The sequence below is a fragment of the Fonsecaea multimorphosa genome, assembly GCF_000836435.1.
Source record: "Fonsecaea multimorphosa CBS 102226 unplaced genomic scaffold supercont1.10, whole genome shotgun sequence".
Lineage (NCBI taxonomy): Eukaryota > Fungi > Ascomycota > Eurotiomycetes > Chaetothyriales > Herpotrichiellaceae > Fonsecaea > Fonsecaea multimorphosa.
The window spans coordinates 414,905-432,447 of NW_015971644.1; the positions used below are offsets into that span (position 1 = coordinate 414,905).

Sequence of the window (17,543 nt, forward strand, 5' to 3'; positions counted from 1 at the left end):
GGATGAGCAGGTAAGTGGTAGCTAAATTGCCGTCTTTCGAAAAATTGTGGAGGACGTCTGGAGTGAGGAGACCGTGAGGCTTGCACGGGGTTCCAGCGTGTCAAGCTTGCGAGGCACAAGCAGTTGCAGCCACTGCGTCACCCGGCACCAAAATGGCATAAAACCTGCGACGCGGACCGTAGCAGCTCGGTGGCCTGTCGGTGGCAGCCAGTCACCGCCAGGAAGACGCGAAGTAGGGGTGGCCGACCCTAAGAACCGAGGGACCAAGCAGGAGGAGTTCGTGATAAGCCAGAGATTAAGCTGTCAGATCGACAGTTGTATCTTCGATGAGAATGGATTCTTGGTGAATATCTGTCCCAGATCAGAGGCGACAATGATGTCAACTCTGCACATGCTCAATTCAATGACAACCAACGGGACGGGAAGAAGGTGTGGCTCTCACTGGTGGAGGGATGCGCATGTCATACAGGCGTGGGACGGTGGATGGTGGATTGTGGGCAATGTGGCTTTGCCTACGGACTCCATCGCGCGACACAGCATGCCCTGTAGCCCACCGTAGTGTGTCTATAGAGCTACGTTCGCCACCGTACTGCACCCCCTGCTCGCTGCGCACCTGAGAATCTAATAGTAATGGATGTATTGTTGCTGTGAATGTTTTTGGGGTCTATCCTACACGGGAATAACAAAGAGAGATCCTCCCCTTGACCATAAGGCGCGTCTTCGATAACGCATGCGTGGACCTCCTATTTCTATATCGAATCATGAGTCATATCCCCCGAGCCACGTTCTTGTCATGCAAGACCTGGAAAGCCCTGCCGTTCTCCCCAAGCGTGCTCCTTGCCCTGCCCTTTCGACACACCCTCCCTTCTGCCTCTCGGCTTCGGTTCCTGGAAATTATGTAGCCTCTCGCCAATCAAGTACACCTCGTCCCTAATCTTTACCCTCCAATTCTCCAGTTTCCTCCTTGTGTACAAGAAGCCTACATAGTTGACCATCATGGACAAGAAAAGCGGATATGCGAAACGATACATCCGAATCTGCTTTCCGATGTCGGAAATCTGGAAGATGCTGATGATCGCTCTCATGCAGGCGAGAGGTACGACAAGGAGCGTGATAGAGATGATCACAGCCGGGAGAACGAAAGCTCGGGAGGCAAGAGCGACGTCAGCATGGAAAATGCCGTTGCGCACAATCCCGCGAAGAGCCCTGGCAGGGCGCACCGTAGGTGGGAGGACGTGGCCTAGGATGCGGAAGATCAGGCGTAGGAAAACAAGACCAATCGTCCAGGACTGGAGTATGAAGATTGTAGCAGGCGGGAAAGTCTTGTTGGGTGCCGTCCCTGCCGAGGGAGTGGTGGTTGAAGATGAGGAGGGTGAGGAGTCTCCGGTGAGCTTTTGGTGATTGAGGACTTCGAGGAGGTCGAAGATTGGAATATGGATGTACAGCTCCACGATCAGAGACAGAACAAAGGGGAGAATGATGGTGGTGAAAAGCCCAAGGTATGTGAGGCCAAGGAAATGCAGCGCGGAGGTGAGGAACTGCTTTCCCGACCATCTGAATTTCTGTCGTAGGTAGTCTCGAGCCGGCCGGGCGTAGGCGATGGCATATCCCATCGCGGCGAAAATGTGGATGCCAATTGTGAAAGCATACAGATCGTTTGGCGGTTGGCTCGTTTGCGAGAGGAGTCGAGTCAATTTGCGACCGACTATCAAGGGTCCCACAGTGAACGCGACACCAGTCAAGGCCGCGAAGAGCCACAACAGGACCACGAACGCAGTAATCCGAGCTTGGAAGTTCGGAGGAAGGTAGACCTTGGTGAATTGAGGGTTTTTACTGCCATGTGGGGCGAAGAATAACTCGGGTGAGCCATCTACCCTCACGTTGTCTTCTGTTACTTCGAGAAAGACCCTGCGGCCTTTCGCGATGCGCACAGAGTCGGATGCAGGCGCTCGAACATAGCGCCCGTCACGTTTCGGTTCTGCGGCATTGTCTTTGGCGAACAAGCTCCACGGAAACCCGTTTGGATGACTGAACGTTTCTTCTTTGCGCTCTTCCCCGAAGAGAAAGTTGGTCAATCTCAAGAACCTGGCACATCCTCGAAACCACCATTGATACATTGCGGAAATCTTTTTCGATGGCTCGGCCCTGCGCAATGCGAACGGAAGGAGAAAGTTGTAAAAGATAATGTCGACTGGAAACGACAACCTGGGCTCCGGAGTCGACCATTGGATCGGTAGAACGCCGCCAAACCAGTCTATCGACCATACCACGCCCCCCAGGCAAACAATGACCAAGCCACCATAGACCAACGCCGAGAACGCAATTTTGCCCAGTTGTGCCGGTACAGGTCGTTCAAGAACATCGCGCACTGGATGAAACGTCGGATCGTCAGGATCTCGAATAAAATACAGGACGCCTTTTCGCATGATTTTTCGACATATTGATACAAAAAGGGCGAAGTGAAACATGTAACAGGTGCCGATGAACCAATGTATAAAAATTCCGGTCAAAGGAGTTCGCATGAGGAAAGCAATGCGGCTAGCAACGGTGGCGTTGGCAAACAGGGGAAGAAGCGCCATGTCCAGGAGCAGTCCACAGTACAAGGGAAAGACCAGCATTTCAATTCCAATGATGACGATGACTTTCATCACACCACCAGCTTGGCGAAGGGAATCTGCAAAATAGCCTTCGACCCTTTCGCCGTCCCTCAAGCCGAGGACGAGATGAGCAATCTCAAGGAACACGATTCCAGCAATGGCGAAGAAAGCGTATCCGAGCAGAATCGTAAGGATCCGGTCTTCTGTGCCCCACTGAATCAAGGAAGGATCCATACCATCTCCATTGCTAGATGGCGAGGCACCAAGGTCCGTAAATACGGAACGCAGGAGGTTGGTCGCATATCCACCGAGCTGAGGGATATTCCCAAACAATTGAGGAACCGACCTCAGCGTGTACCAGAAGGAAGTCAACAGGGCGCTAGAGCTCTCGCGGTCCATTGTCAACATCGCTTGGCCCTGGATTAGGGCCGAGGCGATCCACTGGACCGCTGTATGTAGGGAAGCTTTGAAAGAGAGGAGTGCTCGATGTGACTGCATCGAAAATGTTGGTAAATCCGGCCTGAGGCTGAGGACGGCGGCCGAGAGTGTCTTTTCCAAGCGGATACCACTCTTTTGGCTCAGGTCGAGGCTAAAGCCTTCCAACATGCCAGTGTCGAGAATGCCTCCAAAACGAGGTATAACTGGAGACACAATAGCTTTCATGATCTTTACAGGCTGGTTGAGGAGGAAACCCGCAAGTCCTGCCACGAAGAAAATGATATCGACCACAATATCCGCAGTCCGTGACAGTACAAATAGCGGAGCCTTGGCCAACATGCTGGTAGGGCTTGAGAGGAATAACAGTGCAATCTTTCCCCATATGTAGGGACACCAGACACTGGCCGACAAGGTCACCGTGATGAGGAAAAGCGAGAAGATGACATTCTGGACCATGCCGAAAATAGGTCCTTCCATACCAAGAAGTTCCAGGATGCCATCAAGATCTTCCGCATCGTCCGGGTTAGGTTCGTTGAGGTCGACTCCAAACAGCATGTTGGGCTCTCTGGCTTCTGCAGGTGCAGCGGCTGGTGCGTCAATGGCAGCGGGAGGCACCAACCCGGGTGCAGCGTCTCGATTTTGGACCGGTACAAATGGAGCTTCTGCGTGAACATCCTCTACAATGCGTTCCTCGTCTTGGTCCTCAGCGCGAGCGGGATCGCCAGTATCCGCATGAGGCTGGCCGTCAGCCTCAAATTCGGTGTGCCAGAGCCACTGTGATGTCTTCCCCCATAATGTTGTATCTTCAAGCGCAGCTTCGTCATTAGATGCAGGGACCTCTTCCGGCTGCACAAGATCTGCACCGTCGAAAAGAACTTCCTGGTCTTCGCCACCAAGTAAGTTGCCCCCTGGTTGAGGAAGTTGATCCGCATCGTTCGATTCGGGTGTGGGTATCACTGGCGCGTCCGAATCAGACCCGGGTCTATCGTTATTCGAGTCCAATAGCCCATGTGTTGCATCATCAATCACATCTGACACCTCTGCGAACGACACTCTGCGACTAAATGTGTCCGCTGATTCAGATCCTTCTTGCCCAACTAGCTGATGCTCCGGATAGTCCATTAGCCCGACCGGGGAGAGTTCAGAGATATCCCCAGAAAACAAGTAATGTTCAAGCTCGTTCGGAGATTCATCACCGCTGATACGATCAACAAACGGATGGCTTGGGGGCACTAGAGGCAGATAATGGTTGGCTTCAGTGTCGTCAGCGCTGTGTCTTCTGAACGATAGACTCCAAGGTTCAGTTGTAGGCACGCCGTTTTCCCCAGAAACTCCCCTGCCAGCCTGAACTGCGCCGGCAACGGCTGATGCACTTTGGGATCTGGTCATCAGGATCGGTCTCTCAAATTCATGTTCCGTCTCAATGCCCATATTATCGTCCGTAAGAGCCCGAAATGGCGATAATGGCGGCGGAGTCGGGTCCTCTGGGGGCATTCGTGCTGCACGACGCTCCAGAGCGGCGATCGCATCTGCGATGTTATCGCCGACAGGGGGAATGCGGTGTTGGTTGAATGGTGGTCTCGGCGGGGCTGTTTCCTCGTGAGGTAACTGTTCTGCGAGTTGCTGCATGGCAGCTAGTTCATCTGCGACGTTATCGCCAACACGAGGAACGCGGGGTAGGTTAGGTGGTAGACGTAGCCTCGCATCATCAGCCTGAGCATTTTCGTCCGGGTCAGGCATGTTCAGGATCGGCTGTTGGTTGATGACCCACTCTCGAATCAGAAACACTAGGATGAATGCAGCGACCAACAAGACACAGATCAACTGGCCTTCGATCACATCAACGGTGATGTGGTTGGCCATAGGAGAAGTAGACCATGTCGCAATAAATTGGACGTCGGATAGCAATGACGGGGGTCTCATGGCTGCGGGGGGCAGTTCCGCCGTGGAATTCTGGCCATGTCCGGGCGTATCAATTTGTCTCAAACGTGGGATGAAGGTGGACAGAATGAAGCGGAGGATCTTGCCGAACATGCTTTGACCAAGAAACAGCCGCGCAATGTCAGCCAAGGAAACCTGCATCGGAGGAAACACCAGTTTTATCTTTTCAAGCTGTTCCGGAACAGTGAAATTCAAGGAAGTGGCAAGCGACGCTTCAGGCCCGGCGACGGTGCCGGTCATGTTTGAAGATGGATTGGACGTGGCTTGCAGGTTCGACTCATCGACCCAGTTCCCATCAGCAAGCCAGAACAAACCTCTCCATATCTGTCGGATGCACCAAGGCAGACAACAGGTCCAGATCATGCCCACCAGCAAGTACCGTGACCAGCGAGCAAACTCGGTCGCCCCATGACGGGCCAGTTTTTGCAGAAAGAGGGGAAACGGAAGCGTAGCGGGCATCGACCGGTCGTAGAGTTTGGTGAATCGAAAAGAAGTCTTGCATAACTCGCAGTATTTTTTCTGGGAATGTGAGAGCCAGTCCATGAGGCATTGTTGATGGACGAATTTGATACTGCCAGAGCACTTGCACGGATAGTAGAGAGGCTGCGTGCTGGTGCCTTCGCCACGGCAAATACGACAGTAGTCCTGGCCGTCTTCATTGCCCGTAGTACCAGCAGAGGTTCTGCGTGTGGCGGTCCGAGCCAGGGGGTTATGACGCCTCTCTTCGAAGGGATTGAGCGGCATCTTGTCTTGCACGGACGGATAGAGGATTTAGAGGGTCAACGATTTGCATATCGGCCAGGTGATGAACTCAGGCCATCGCAGGGTGGAGGTAGGGAAGAGATGGTGATGACAGTTCTGAGGTTGTCCCGTCTCAAAATTCGTATATGATCTAGAGATGAAGAGTCCCTGTCGTTCGATAGGCAAGAAATGGCAGGAAGGTTGCTTGAATGGACAAAGGTATTGGGTGCAGCGCAGTCGGTGGAATATATTAGTAGTCACCCAGAATAGTCCGCAGGTGATGATGTTGGCCTCCAATTGGTGAATTAGGTCACGTGCGTGACCTGGCGCTACAGTGGAGCATTCTACGGCTGCGCGTCACTCCAGCGCTGGTCTGTGCGCCTCACTCTTATTACTCGGTATCTCTCCTTGCTTTCCCCTTGCTTGCTTTGTCGGCCCCAATCAGTATCAACTTCGTTAAGAATAAGCAGAGGTCGTCGAAAGCATAGGTAGGCTTATGAGGCAAGGGGGTCGGTCTTGTTGCTAATGATTGGCCTACTCCTCACCCGCCTGCAATTATTAAGGTGGGCGGCCTTAAATGCTCCCTTGCAGCATAAATACCTAGCAAGGCATGCCACTTCCGCTTTTGCCAGCAATGTATATTTCCTCTCCCGCACAGCTTACTACCTACAGCAAGGGGTGAGAGTCCTGTCTGGGCGCGGATCCTATGACACTACATGCGGTATCAGACAGTTACAGACCCGCGTCAGTTGAAACCTTGGTAGAAACTCCCGATCAAGGCTTGAGCCCCCATCTGCAAACGGCCTCCTCTATCAGCCGATGAGCAAAAGTCACCAGGGTGATGAGCGGTCGAGTCTTGCAAGGGCGGCGGAAAGCGTGGCACTCAAAGGCAAGGACTGGATGCAAGACTTGCAAAGCCCGCCATTTGAAATGTAGCGAGGAGAAACCACAATGTCGACGGTATCGCCAACGACCTCCGTTGGACATGTTCATTCGCTGACCAGACGCGCAGTTGCATCCTTGCTGGTAAGATCTGTGGTGGTTATGCAGACAACCCGAAGCCTTGGATATTTGACCCTTGGGGCGACCATGATGCCGATCGTCGCTGCGGGAATTCAGCTTCGAGTGGCTTTTGCGGAGAGGCTACATCCGCTATGCTGCTGTCTGGCGGCGTGTTCACTTCGCCCTATAAGACACATGAAGCTCAGGTTGCTTTGGAATTCTGGCTCCGGGTGACCACTCCAGAGGAAGACGACTTTCCAGCCGATGTAATACGAAACATCGTCGGATCTTATATTCCACAAGCTGCATGGCATCTGGATGTTGTCAGGCATAGTTTACTCTCTGCTGCTTCGACAACCCTGTTGTTCGAGGCTCGAGCTTCGAACATCAGCCCGGAACTCCAGTCAACTTTGTCCAAACAGTCAGCCATTCAGTTGCACCTGGCCATACAAGCCATCCTCAAAGAGAGAGAACCATCTTTGTCCACGGTCCTCTCCGCGGTGATGATAGCTATTGTATGTCTCTGGACCGGACGCTGGGAGGAATGCATGCGACACATCTATTGCTGCCGTAGCCTAGGACGTGAAATACGCGCAAAGGGCGAGTACCTTGAAGGAGACCTCTTAAATTCCATCGAAGCCATCTTCAATGTTCTACAGCCGTATCCGCCAATCTCGTCCATGACGAAGGAAGCCCGACTGGATTACGCGGTCTCAGTCCTTATCTCAGCCACGGCATGGATCGATGGTCTTCTCCCCCAACTTGAGCAGCCACCTGCATGTGAACCATTGAAGGTTGCATTACGAGCCTACCGCGTGAGGATGAAGTGGACGTTGTGGCAATGGCAGAAGTTCGACGGGCAGGGAAAAGAACAAGCAAGCTTATCAATCAGTGTCGCTGAGTCGCCCTTCGGTCCAGCAGTGGCGCATATGCACCACTATCTAGACGACCATACCGACTTTGACTTGCCCTTGCTCACGACACAGCTAACGCTCGGCTTCAAGATGACGATACTATATGCGGCCGGCGGGGATGCTCAGAGAACGCGGGACGCGGCCATCGCTTGCCACGCTCCGGTGCCGACACTGGCTTCAAATCTGGCTTCAAATTGCGTTTCAAATTGCCCATGAAGTGGACTGTCCGTCACCAGGAAGTGTGGACACGAACGTGCTGCCTTGTTCTAAGAATGGCTGGGGGGAAAAGGTTCTCGAAGTTGGTAGAACTCAGAATGCCACCATGTTCCTAGCAAAAAACCAGGTCGATACTAATAATGAATTCCATTTACGCCCCTCAAAAATGTCCGAACCTTCTGGAGAAGTCGTCGTAACAGTCGTAGTAGCATTCAAAATCCAAGCAGGAGCCGCGGTGCAATGTATCTAAAGACCAGGAGCGCCTTGCTCACATCATTCGTAGCAATCTATATGGGATGCAATTTGTGCCATCTCAAGCAATCCTTCTATGTATCCTCCACATTCCAGCCAGACGAACGAAATTGATCCTTTCCTTGTTTGTTGGAGAACGGAACTCGACGAGCGTGTAGAGACCGGTGCCGGCTTTTGCCTTTGGTTTTGTAAGGAAAAAGGGGAAAGAGATGAAGGTAAAGGTGAAATTCGGCACGTCGATACCTCTTCCTGCTTCGTTCTCTATGTTTGTCTGCGTCTCTCTCGTGCGCTCATATTTCAAGCTTGCTTTTGGCCGACTTCAAGAAAAGTGCGCGAGAGAGAAAAGCCAGAAAGGAATAGGAATTTTTGGGCAAAGACTTAGGCACCCCAACTCCCCCTCCAGGCGGCCTCCAGCTCTGACTCCTCGCCTGCCAACTTTCTTTTCTTCCTCGCAATGCCATCCCTCATGCACTCGGCCACGTCTTCCGGGTTGGTGCCTCTTTTGCGACGCTCGACTCGTTCTTCGCCGAGGATCGTGTCGTTGGCGACCAGGTTGTACACCTCGGCGATGCCTTCAAACACGCCGGACACGTGCTTTCCGTTGCTGGTGGCGATGACCACACTGTTGGGGGATTTATGTTGATGGTCATGCTCGTTACCGTTGCCGTTGCCGGGCGCGTTGGAGGACAGAACGGCGTTGGTGAATCCGCCCTCCTCGGCGAAAGTCTCATTAATCTGGCGCATTTCTTCCACCCAGCGGTACGCCTTGGGCGGCATGCTCACCAAGCCTCCCTGAGCGGCCGCCAGCAGTTGCGGGCTGAACTCTTGTAGGTGGGCCTGGAGTTCCTTGAGCACGCCGCACGTGTGGGCGGTGGTGAATGACAAGATGGACAGCGCCGTCATGCCCTTGGTCAGGGAGGCGAAGCAGGACTTCAAGGCCGAGGCCGTGCCGATCTTGGGGCCGAGAATTCTCATGTTCAACAGATCGATGAACGCGGGAGTCAGGAGTTCGGCGTGCTTGGGCCCGGAAATGACGACTGACGGTTTTTTCCAGGTCTGGTTGTCCTGTTTAAGGGAGGGAGGCCCCCCGATGATGCCGCCGTCGAGGAAGTCAACCGAAATGGGATCCAACTCTGGTTCAGATTCCCTCCTCGGGCTGAACGAGAAGGTGCGTGAGATGGACAGTTTTCGGGGCGATGCAGGAGACATCGGCGTTGCGAACATGGCGGCGATGGACCGGGCGGTTTTGGGACTGATGGCGTTCAAGTCGATGTACGTGAGACTTGGGGCCTGCGACACGGCTGCCGTGCCTCGTCGTTCGCTGCGCCTCTTGATGGCCGTCTGCGAGCGGCAGGCCTCCAGCGCCCGTCGAGCCGTGGCTACGGCGTCGCGAGGAGGCACGATGCTCAGGATGATGTCCGCCTCCGCCACGAGTTGTTCATCCGACTCCAAGGTGGTGATCTGCGAGGACTCGATGCGGTCAAGGGTATGCTGGCTTGAAGGCAACCGCTCAGCAAAGAGTTCAATGTCATCGGGACGGAGATCTGAAGGAACTTGCCTTCTGCCCTGAGCCACCGTATAGACCGTATGATCGTGATGGCGGAGCAGCCGGGCAACCCCCATGCCCATGTCCCCGATGGACAGGATTCCTACAGTGGGGGTAGTGTGCGCGGACGAGGTCGCCATTGTTCTGCGGAGCGGCAAGGGATGACGATGGACACAGGAGAACAGAGTTCGAATTCTACAGTCGAAGAGTCGGCGAACCTCCATGAAGTTGAGGTCACGGTAAGCCCAAGCTGAAACGCGGCGCCTGACTATGCTATTTTACCATTGTGGCTTAGGCGGGTTCCCGCACGGTCGTCCCACCCGACTGCAGCTGCAGACTGCTCCCACCAAAGGGGCCCGAGTCTGAAGGGGGTATTCGGAAGTATCACCAGTTCAAGACTCGGAGTGATTGATTACAAGGAGCGCCGGTAGAAGCTGATGACGTAGGCGGGGAAGAGACCCACTATTATACCCCACCATCCGCACGCACAGACAGAAAAAAAGAAGCAAAAAAGAAAGGTTTTCCTTTGGAATTGAGCCGCTGTAATTCATGTTAGTTGTTTGTCACACCTGTTACAGGTAGGTTTCTACTCACAAGGCGGGACTCGAACCCGCAACCTTGAGGTTTGGTCTTTGCTAAGAGCCACACGCTCTACCGATTCTGAAGCAGTTGTTAGAAGCTGCTCGAGGCTAGATGGCCTAGAAGTAGGAACTTACGAGCTACTGTAGAGGTTGTTAGAAACCCAGTCCTGATGAGGTGGTTGAGTAGGTAGTGACTTACCCCCGGCAGTGCTGGGTGATTGTTGAAGAAAAGTTCTTCAATGTGCAGTATATACTTTCTTCGTCTACACTGTGGGGTGGATTCTGTGGGCTTGAGTCATAGGCCCAAGGTCTTGGTGCCACGGGTCGCTGGATAAAGGGTCCTTGCGGGCTACTACCTACTTCTACTTCTACGGCATTAGCAACAAACTTCCCCTCACAGTCTGCAAACAGCACACGGCTCTCCCCAATGAATGACAAAGGTATGATTGGCAAGCTTTTACTATCGAGAGGATAACCGTTCCTGTGTATTAAGATTCAAAGCTCCTCATTATGAAGCAAGTTATATTCCCCCACCTCAGGTACCTAGGTAGGTATATTTGTGTCTAACAGATGACTCAACCTTGGGCCGTATTCTGGTCACGAATATCCACATATAACGCAAGCAGGACAAACAAATGATGAGGGCAACGGCATTTCCGAGCCGTCGGAAGACGCTTCACCTGATTGATGAATTGCTTTGCTCTCCACCTGGTCGGTGATATTTCTCCCGAGGGCGCAAATGGCCGGCCTTCCTCCGACTCTGCTTGCGCGATGACAATTTCTCCAACAGAGTGCATTGTGATGACCACTTAAAAGGGAATGTTTTCACTCCTATCCGCCCGGTCTCGAGACCCTAAAGTCCACATCTCGAGGATCAAAGAGTGAACGGTTACAAGGAAATTGATAGGTTCTCCTGCGATCATGGCGACTAACCACACGTCAACAACCGTGGCGCAGAATGGGGACACCGGTAGCTCGATATCCAAGGACTATGATCTATCTCAGCCCATCACCTCGACGTCCGGCCTTCGCTCAGGCCTCACTTCATATGGTGACGCTCATTTCTCACTGTTTCTGAGGAAAGTCTTCATCAAAGCACTCGGATATTCGGACTCAGCACTTTCCTCGCCCATCATTGGCGTCATCAACACCTACAGCTCATTCAATCCTTGTCATTCCAATGTGCCCCAACTCATCGAGTCAGTCAAGCGTGGTGTTTTGGCCTCCGGAGGGCTGCCCGTCGATTTTCCGACCATTAGCATCCATGAGAGTTTTGCCAGCCCGACCAGCATGTATCTGAGGAATCTGATGAGTATGGACACGGAAGAGATGATCAAGGCTCAGCCGGTAGATGCTGTGGTCATGATAGGTGGGTGTGACAAAACAGTTCCAGCTCAGTTGATGGGCGGCATCTCCGCAAACAAACCTGTCATTCCTCTCATCACTGGGCCAATGATGCCCGGTTCAGTAGAAGGGGTCAGGGTAGGAGCTTGCACAGACTGCCGAAGCTATTGGGCGCGTTATCGAGCTGGTGGCGTGGACTTGGAGGACATCATGTCCGTCAATGAGGAATTGGCGCCCACAGGAGGCACATGCGGAGTAATGGGCACGGCATCGACCATGGCTTGTATAACTGCAGGCCTGGGACTGCTTGAGCTCAAATCTGGTGCTACTGCCGCAGCCGTGAGCTCGGCTAGACTGAGAGTCGCCGAGCAAGCTGGGCGTAATGCAGTGGCTATGCTCACAAAAGACGGCATGAGACCACAAGACCTCCTCACCCGCGAGAGCTTTCTCAATGCCATTACCGTTCTCCAAGCCATTGGTGGAAGTACGAATGCTGTGGTGCACCTGCTGGCCATCATCAACCGACACCCAAAGGTGGCAGGCACGATTGACCTCAACACCTTTGACGAGATTGGAAGAAAGACTCCGTTGCTCGTTGACTTGAAGCCTAGCGGTGACAATTACATGACTGATTTCCACAATGCAGGCGGCATGTTGGCGCTGATGCATACCTTGAGGCCATTATTACACCTCAGTGCAAAGACTTACTCTGGTCAGACTCTAGGCGAGCTTCTCGACGCCACTCCCTTCAAGCCGTTCCAATACTCCAGACAGATCGTTCGGTCGCTCGAAGATCCTCTATACCCTAGCTCGAGTTTGGTGGTCCTGCATGGCAATATCTGTCCACAAGGCGCAGTTATGAAAGCCTCGGCCTCGAAGGACCGGAAGCTGTTGCACCACCGTGGCTCGGCCTGCGTCTTTGAGAACACTGCAGACATGGCCCAACGCATCGACTCTCCAGACCTGGAAGTTGATGCGAACTCGGTATTGATACTCAAGAGCATTGGTCCAGTGGGCAATCCGGGGATGCCCGAGGCTGGACTGATACCTATACCTCAAAAGCTAGGGAAACAAGGCGTGACCGACATGCTGCGGATCAGTGATGGACGAATGAGTGGCACTGCTGGTGGCACAATCATACTGCATATATCACCAGAGTCTGCGGACCTTGATTCGGTATTTGGTGTGGTGCAGACGGGGGACAAGATTATTTGCGATGTCGAGCAGAGGAAACTGCTCCTAGACGTAGAAGAACAGGAGATCGCCAGACGTATTTTGGAACGCAAAACGCGATCCCAGGCCGCCTCATTTTCTGGAAAGGCTGATGGGCAAATGTCCAACAACTTGGAGCCATGGGTGGAGAGAACTGGTCGGAGAGGTTATCGAGGCCTCTACGAGCGCGAGGTCAATCAGGCACACGTGGGCTGCGACTTTGGCTTCCTTACAGCCCAAGGTCCGTCAGGCAATTGATGTCGCTCTATCACTGCTTCTATATTGGGCTTTTGTACAAGTCCTCGCTACTGGAGCGCGGACAGCTTCTGCGATGACGACCGAGAGCGCCCTAAGGCAGGGAGCTGACATCCGAGGCTTTCCGACTCTTCATGGAGCGCATTATTTGTCGTGCTCACTGCTCAATGACTTATCGGTTCCCTGGCTGGACAGTCCTACGTAAAGTGTTTGGAATCAAACCACCAGGCCTTTTACCTCAACGGGTAATTGCTGGCTCGAATCAGTTGGAACATGCCTGCTACAAAGGGCAGGGGTCGCACAGAATGGTTCCACAGTTGCGCCTTTGACTGGGTGGTCGGGTATCATCTCCTACAGCCTGATGTCCGCTCAACTTCGAGTTCCAAACTCTACACTGAATGCTCTGCGTTCTGGCCAGCGCGTTCTGCATTGCATGACAGTGGCCTTGCCGTGGGTTTCAGATAGAGCAACATGTTGTGCCTGTTCAGGCGTAATAGGTTATCTATGACCTGACACAGTGTCACGAAGGTAGAATGCTTGATCGAAAGAGGAGTATCCTATCGGACACGAGACCGAATATTTCTGATTGGGCTGTATATCCGGGTCCAAGGGACTGAAAGTTGCCACAAACCGTCGCAATAAGCAAACAATTGCCAATGCAGTCAAGGAAGAGGGTCGGATACCTGGCACCAGGTGACTGTGCCATCCCGTCAACATGCGACCGGCTGACATTCTGATCAAACTACTCGAACCAGCAATGTGATTGCCATGTTTGACAATTCCAAGGCCATTTCATGAACCAGCAACTTCGAGCTGTTGCCGCTTCAGGAAGTCTAGCAATGGAAGACCTCGTGAGATGGATAAGAAAGATGGATGCAGGCAATGCTTCGTCCAGGATGCATTTCCAGGACGAAATCCGGGCAGACATCGCCATGGGGTAGCTCGACAGGGGCAAGCCTTGCGAGGTCATGGGCGTCCCTGTTTCCCGGCCGTGGTTTGCAATTATGGGATCTTTGTGATTTGACGAGACTTGGGCACAGTCGGGATGGCCGATGCAGCTCCTAACAGCTTCCCAATCAACATACTGCCATATGAGGAGATTGAAGACCAGCCACCGAAGCTTATTATCTTGTGGGTCGCTCAGCTCCCTACTCTGTCTAGGGGCTAGTCGTCTATCCCGATTTCTACGATGTACGTGCAATACCTCTGTTTCAATACTTCCGACGCGCTCAGGAGAGGAGCCTGTTCAGTACAGCAGATGCCCTCAATCTCGCGGATAGGGAGCCTCGCTCTTTATTTTAACATGCGCAACCCTGAGACGAAGGAAATCCGCACTTCATGAACGAACGCATCGAGTTGTCGGGCTGATCGAATCCAGGAATGGCTCGACGGGTGCACTAGCTAAGGTAGCTTCGTCTTGGGCTTCCAAGCCTTGTATAGCTTGGTCCGCCATGACCTCTACGTGCGGCGGCAGCAGCCAGGCGGTGTGGACCCGGCTTCCGTCATCCGTCTCTACATCCCTAAAGAGGAGACAGCTTCTATCCACTACGAGGCACGCTAAAAGTGCAGCAAGGAAGACAATATGTCGATGCGAGGCTACCATGTCTGGTGACGTTTTCCCTGCATCCTTAACGGCTGGACCACGAGAGTTGAGTCGACTCGAACAGAGTCGAGCAGTTCTTGGGTATCTTTGGTTCTTTGCTACTTCTCCATGGGGAAGTTGAATCATTCAGAGGCCGTGGAGAGCAATGCTATAAACACCGACTTCCCCGATTTCGATCGGGCTCCGACTAACTCGCGAAAGTGGGACTGGTTGACAGAACAAACCTCGATTACGCGCTGGTCGCCGGAGAGGTTTTTCTCCAGGACGGGAAGTAAGTCTGATGCGGAAACTCATCACTGCAAATGGATTGGAAGATTGGGCAACCCGGATTTAGCAATACGAACAAATGACGACGAAATGGAAACTTCCTTTCTGGCTCGTCTACAGGGCTGTTTGCTGCAGTTCGCCAAACGTCTCCAGAACGAGGCTCGCGCCGGGCAAATCCCTCGTCTCTTTCTCCTTCTCTAGGATGAACCTTTCGCGGGGTGGTCGCTTTTTCAGGAATTTGCAAAGAGGGCGCGCATAAGAATCATGTACAAATCAGTGTTAATGCAACCAGCCAACCAGCCAAGCCAGCCCTACCAGAACCGAGCAGAACAAAGAGGGAGACTAAGCCTGCAAGAAGTGCAAGACTAGGCCGAAGATGGTGTTTCCTGCAAGCAAGCTTGTGCATCATGCAGACTGCCGACGGCAAAGAGTAGTCGCACGAGTAGGATCTATGACAAGGAATTGAAAGGGGCGCTAGAAGAAAACAAAGCCAGCAGGACACAGGAGGGGGAATTAGAGCTCATCGCGGGGTGGACGGGGCAGGGCAGGGATGGGATATTGTACATGGGAAAAATAACAGCATGCCTTTTTTTCTCTGCCTGCTCTGCCCTCCTCTTGTGTTCGTGGCTCGCCCACTCCCTGTGTCCCTCCCTACTTACGGATAGGCCATGGCTATGGCGGTATCATCACTACCAGGTATCGTTGAGTGAGCGTACGTCCGTACACAAAACCAGGCCGAGAGATATCACGGCCTCCGAGTTACGACCCGGAGTACTCAGGTAGGTACTCGGTAGTACTTTGTCAAAAGGAGATGGTTCCCCTTCCGTGCTCGACAGGCTCGCTATCGTAGGCTTCACGACTCCTCCTCAAGGATTTCGAGATACTCCGGAACCCCGTCAACAGTCACTTCCGGATACCTGAGATAGGTACCAGAAATAATTACCTCCTCTCCGAGAAGGATCAGCAAGGGGCAATACGGTGAGGGTGGCAAACAAGATTCATCTGCGACCACGCCGAGGCAGATTTGACATCTTGTCAAGGTCGATGCTTCCGGCCGAAAAAGTCTCGCACGCTCAAGGGAGATTGATTTTGTCAAGAGGAGCACCCGCAGAGAGAGAGATCTTGCTTGTGTGCCTCCTCCTAGGTAGCTATAAGGAGGCTTGATGACGCTGAAAGATATTATAAGATGGGGGCTGTTTCCCTGTCTGGATCTGGCTTTGGTCCATGTTTCCATGTTATTCGTAAAAGTATGGCCGGAGAGTCCCTATGTAATTATGCCACTCTCGAGTGCGTATTGCAATCACCAATCTGACGACTTCTTGAGCCGCTCATTCTGGATAATCTCAACCCAGTAGTCATCCGGATCCAACACAAAGGCCACGTTCTTCATCCTGCCGTCCGTGAGCCGCTTCTTCCAGTTGACCCCCTTCTCCTCCATAAACGCACACGCCTTGTCCAGGTCATCCACGCTGATGGCAATGTGTCCGAAACCCTGAGGCTGGTCATTGCCGTTGTGGTATACTTTGCCTTCTTCCTTCTCTGTTCCATAGTTCCAGGTCAATTCGAGCAGGCCTTCTTTGCCCGCGAGTGGGTTCACGCCGTTGGGTGAGTCCTCGGGTTTGGGAATCCCGTAGTCACCCGGGTATCCCAGGAAATACAAAGTGAACCCGCCCGCCTTTTGTTCGGAGGTCCTCATGAGCGACATGCCCATGACTTCCTGGTAGAATTTCAATGATTTCTGCGGATCTTTGACCCGGATCATGCTGTGGTTCATCCTGTAAGTGCTCGTCTCTGTTGTCTTGACATCTTCTGTCTGCTCCACCGGCTTTTGACCGATGACCTCCACCCAATATCCATCAGGGTCGAGCGCGAATGCGATGCTTCGCATGCGCCCGTCCGTCAGTTTCTTCTGAAACTTGTACCCGGCATCTTCAATGCGTTGGCATGCAGCTTGGATATTGTCGACAGAGATGCAGATGTGACCGAAGCCTTTGTGCGGTTCTTTGTTGCCGTTGTTGATGGTGAATTCGGGGTCCGACTCGGAGCCGTAATTGTGGGTGAGTTCAATGACACCTTCGCGGTCGGTCCAGTGGGCATCTTTAGAGGCAGAATGAGGGCCATCATAGGCTATTGCGATGCGTCAGAGATGGGTTTGTGAGAGGAGAGGAAGATTGTCGGAAATTTACCTAGGAAATACAAACAAAACTTGTTGTCGGGGAAGTCCAACTTGTTGATCAGGCTCAAGCCCAGGAGGTTATAGTACTCAATGGACTTCTGGGGGTCTTTGACCCGGAGCATGGTGTGATTGAACTTCCATTTCGAGTGATCCGTCATGGTTGCAGACTGCGAGGTTGAAGTGGTGAATGGTTTCGACGCGACAGTTGTGCTGGGGATTTGGAAGTGTTGCAGGACTTGTTGGAGTCGAGGTAGGCGTGATGTGAGCCGTGATAGCATCGAATGCCAGTAGACAGAGGTATTCAGATACAACGCAAGCTTCGAGAAGCAGTCGAGCAGAACCTGGGAGAGGCTGTAGGCTGCGCTCGACTGCTCATTGAAATTCTGGATGATGCACGGTGTTGCATGGATGACGTGGGGTAATCGATGGGCTTACGAAATGGGCGTCGCACTTCTCCC

General features: G+C 52.9%; 5 protein-coding genes across 5 annotated transcripts; 2 read left to right on the forward strand and 3 right to left on the reverse strand.

Moving 5' to 3' along the window:
- Positions 1–791: 791 nt before the first annotated feature.
- Positions 792–5,720, reverse strand: Z520_05728 (uncharacterized protein; the record flags this gene model as incomplete). The annotated part of the gene is made up of 1 exon (XM_016776231.1): positions 792–5,720. The coding sequence occupies one exon, from the start codon at positions 5,718–5,720 to the stop codon at positions 792–794; it is 4,929 nt and encodes a 1,642-aa protein (XP_016632550.1).
- A 1,151-nt stretch (positions 5,721–6,871) lies between these two features.
- Positions 6,872–7,849, forward strand: Z520_05729 (uncharacterized protein; the record flags this gene model as incomplete). The annotated part of the gene is made up of 1 exon (XM_016776232.1): positions 6,872–7,849. One exon carries the CDS (start codon positions 6,872–6,874, stop codon positions 7,847–7,849), a length of 978 nt encoding a protein of 325 aa, XP_016632551.1.
- A 630-nt stretch (positions 7,850–8,479) lies between these two features.
- Positions 8,480–9,787, reverse strand: Z520_05730 (uncharacterized protein; the record flags this gene model as incomplete). The annotated part of the gene is made up of 1 exon (XM_016776233.1): positions 8,480–9,787. The coding sequence occupies one exon, from the start codon at positions 9,785–9,787 to the stop codon at positions 8,480–8,482; it is 1,308 nt and encodes a 435-aa protein (XP_016632552.1).
- Positions 9,788–11,149: 1,362 nt separating this feature from the next.
- Positions 11,150–13,042, forward strand: Z520_05731 (uncharacterized protein; the record flags this gene model as incomplete). The annotated part of the gene is made up of 1 exon (XM_016776234.1): positions 11,150–13,042. One exon carries the CDS (start codon positions 11,150–11,152, stop codon positions 13,040–13,042), a length of 1,893 nt encoding a protein of 630 aa, XP_016632553.1.
- A 3,167-nt stretch (positions 13,043–16,209) lies between these two features.
- Positions 16,210–17,243, reverse strand: Z520_05732 (uncharacterized protein; the record flags this gene model as incomplete). The annotated part of the gene is made up of 2 exons (XM_016776235.1): positions 16,210–17,036; positions 17,096–17,243. 2 exons carry the CDS (start codon positions 17,241–17,243, stop codon positions 16,210–16,212), a joined length of 975 nt encoding a protein of 324 aa, XP_016632554.1.
- Positions 17,244–17,543: the final 300 nt, after the last annotated feature.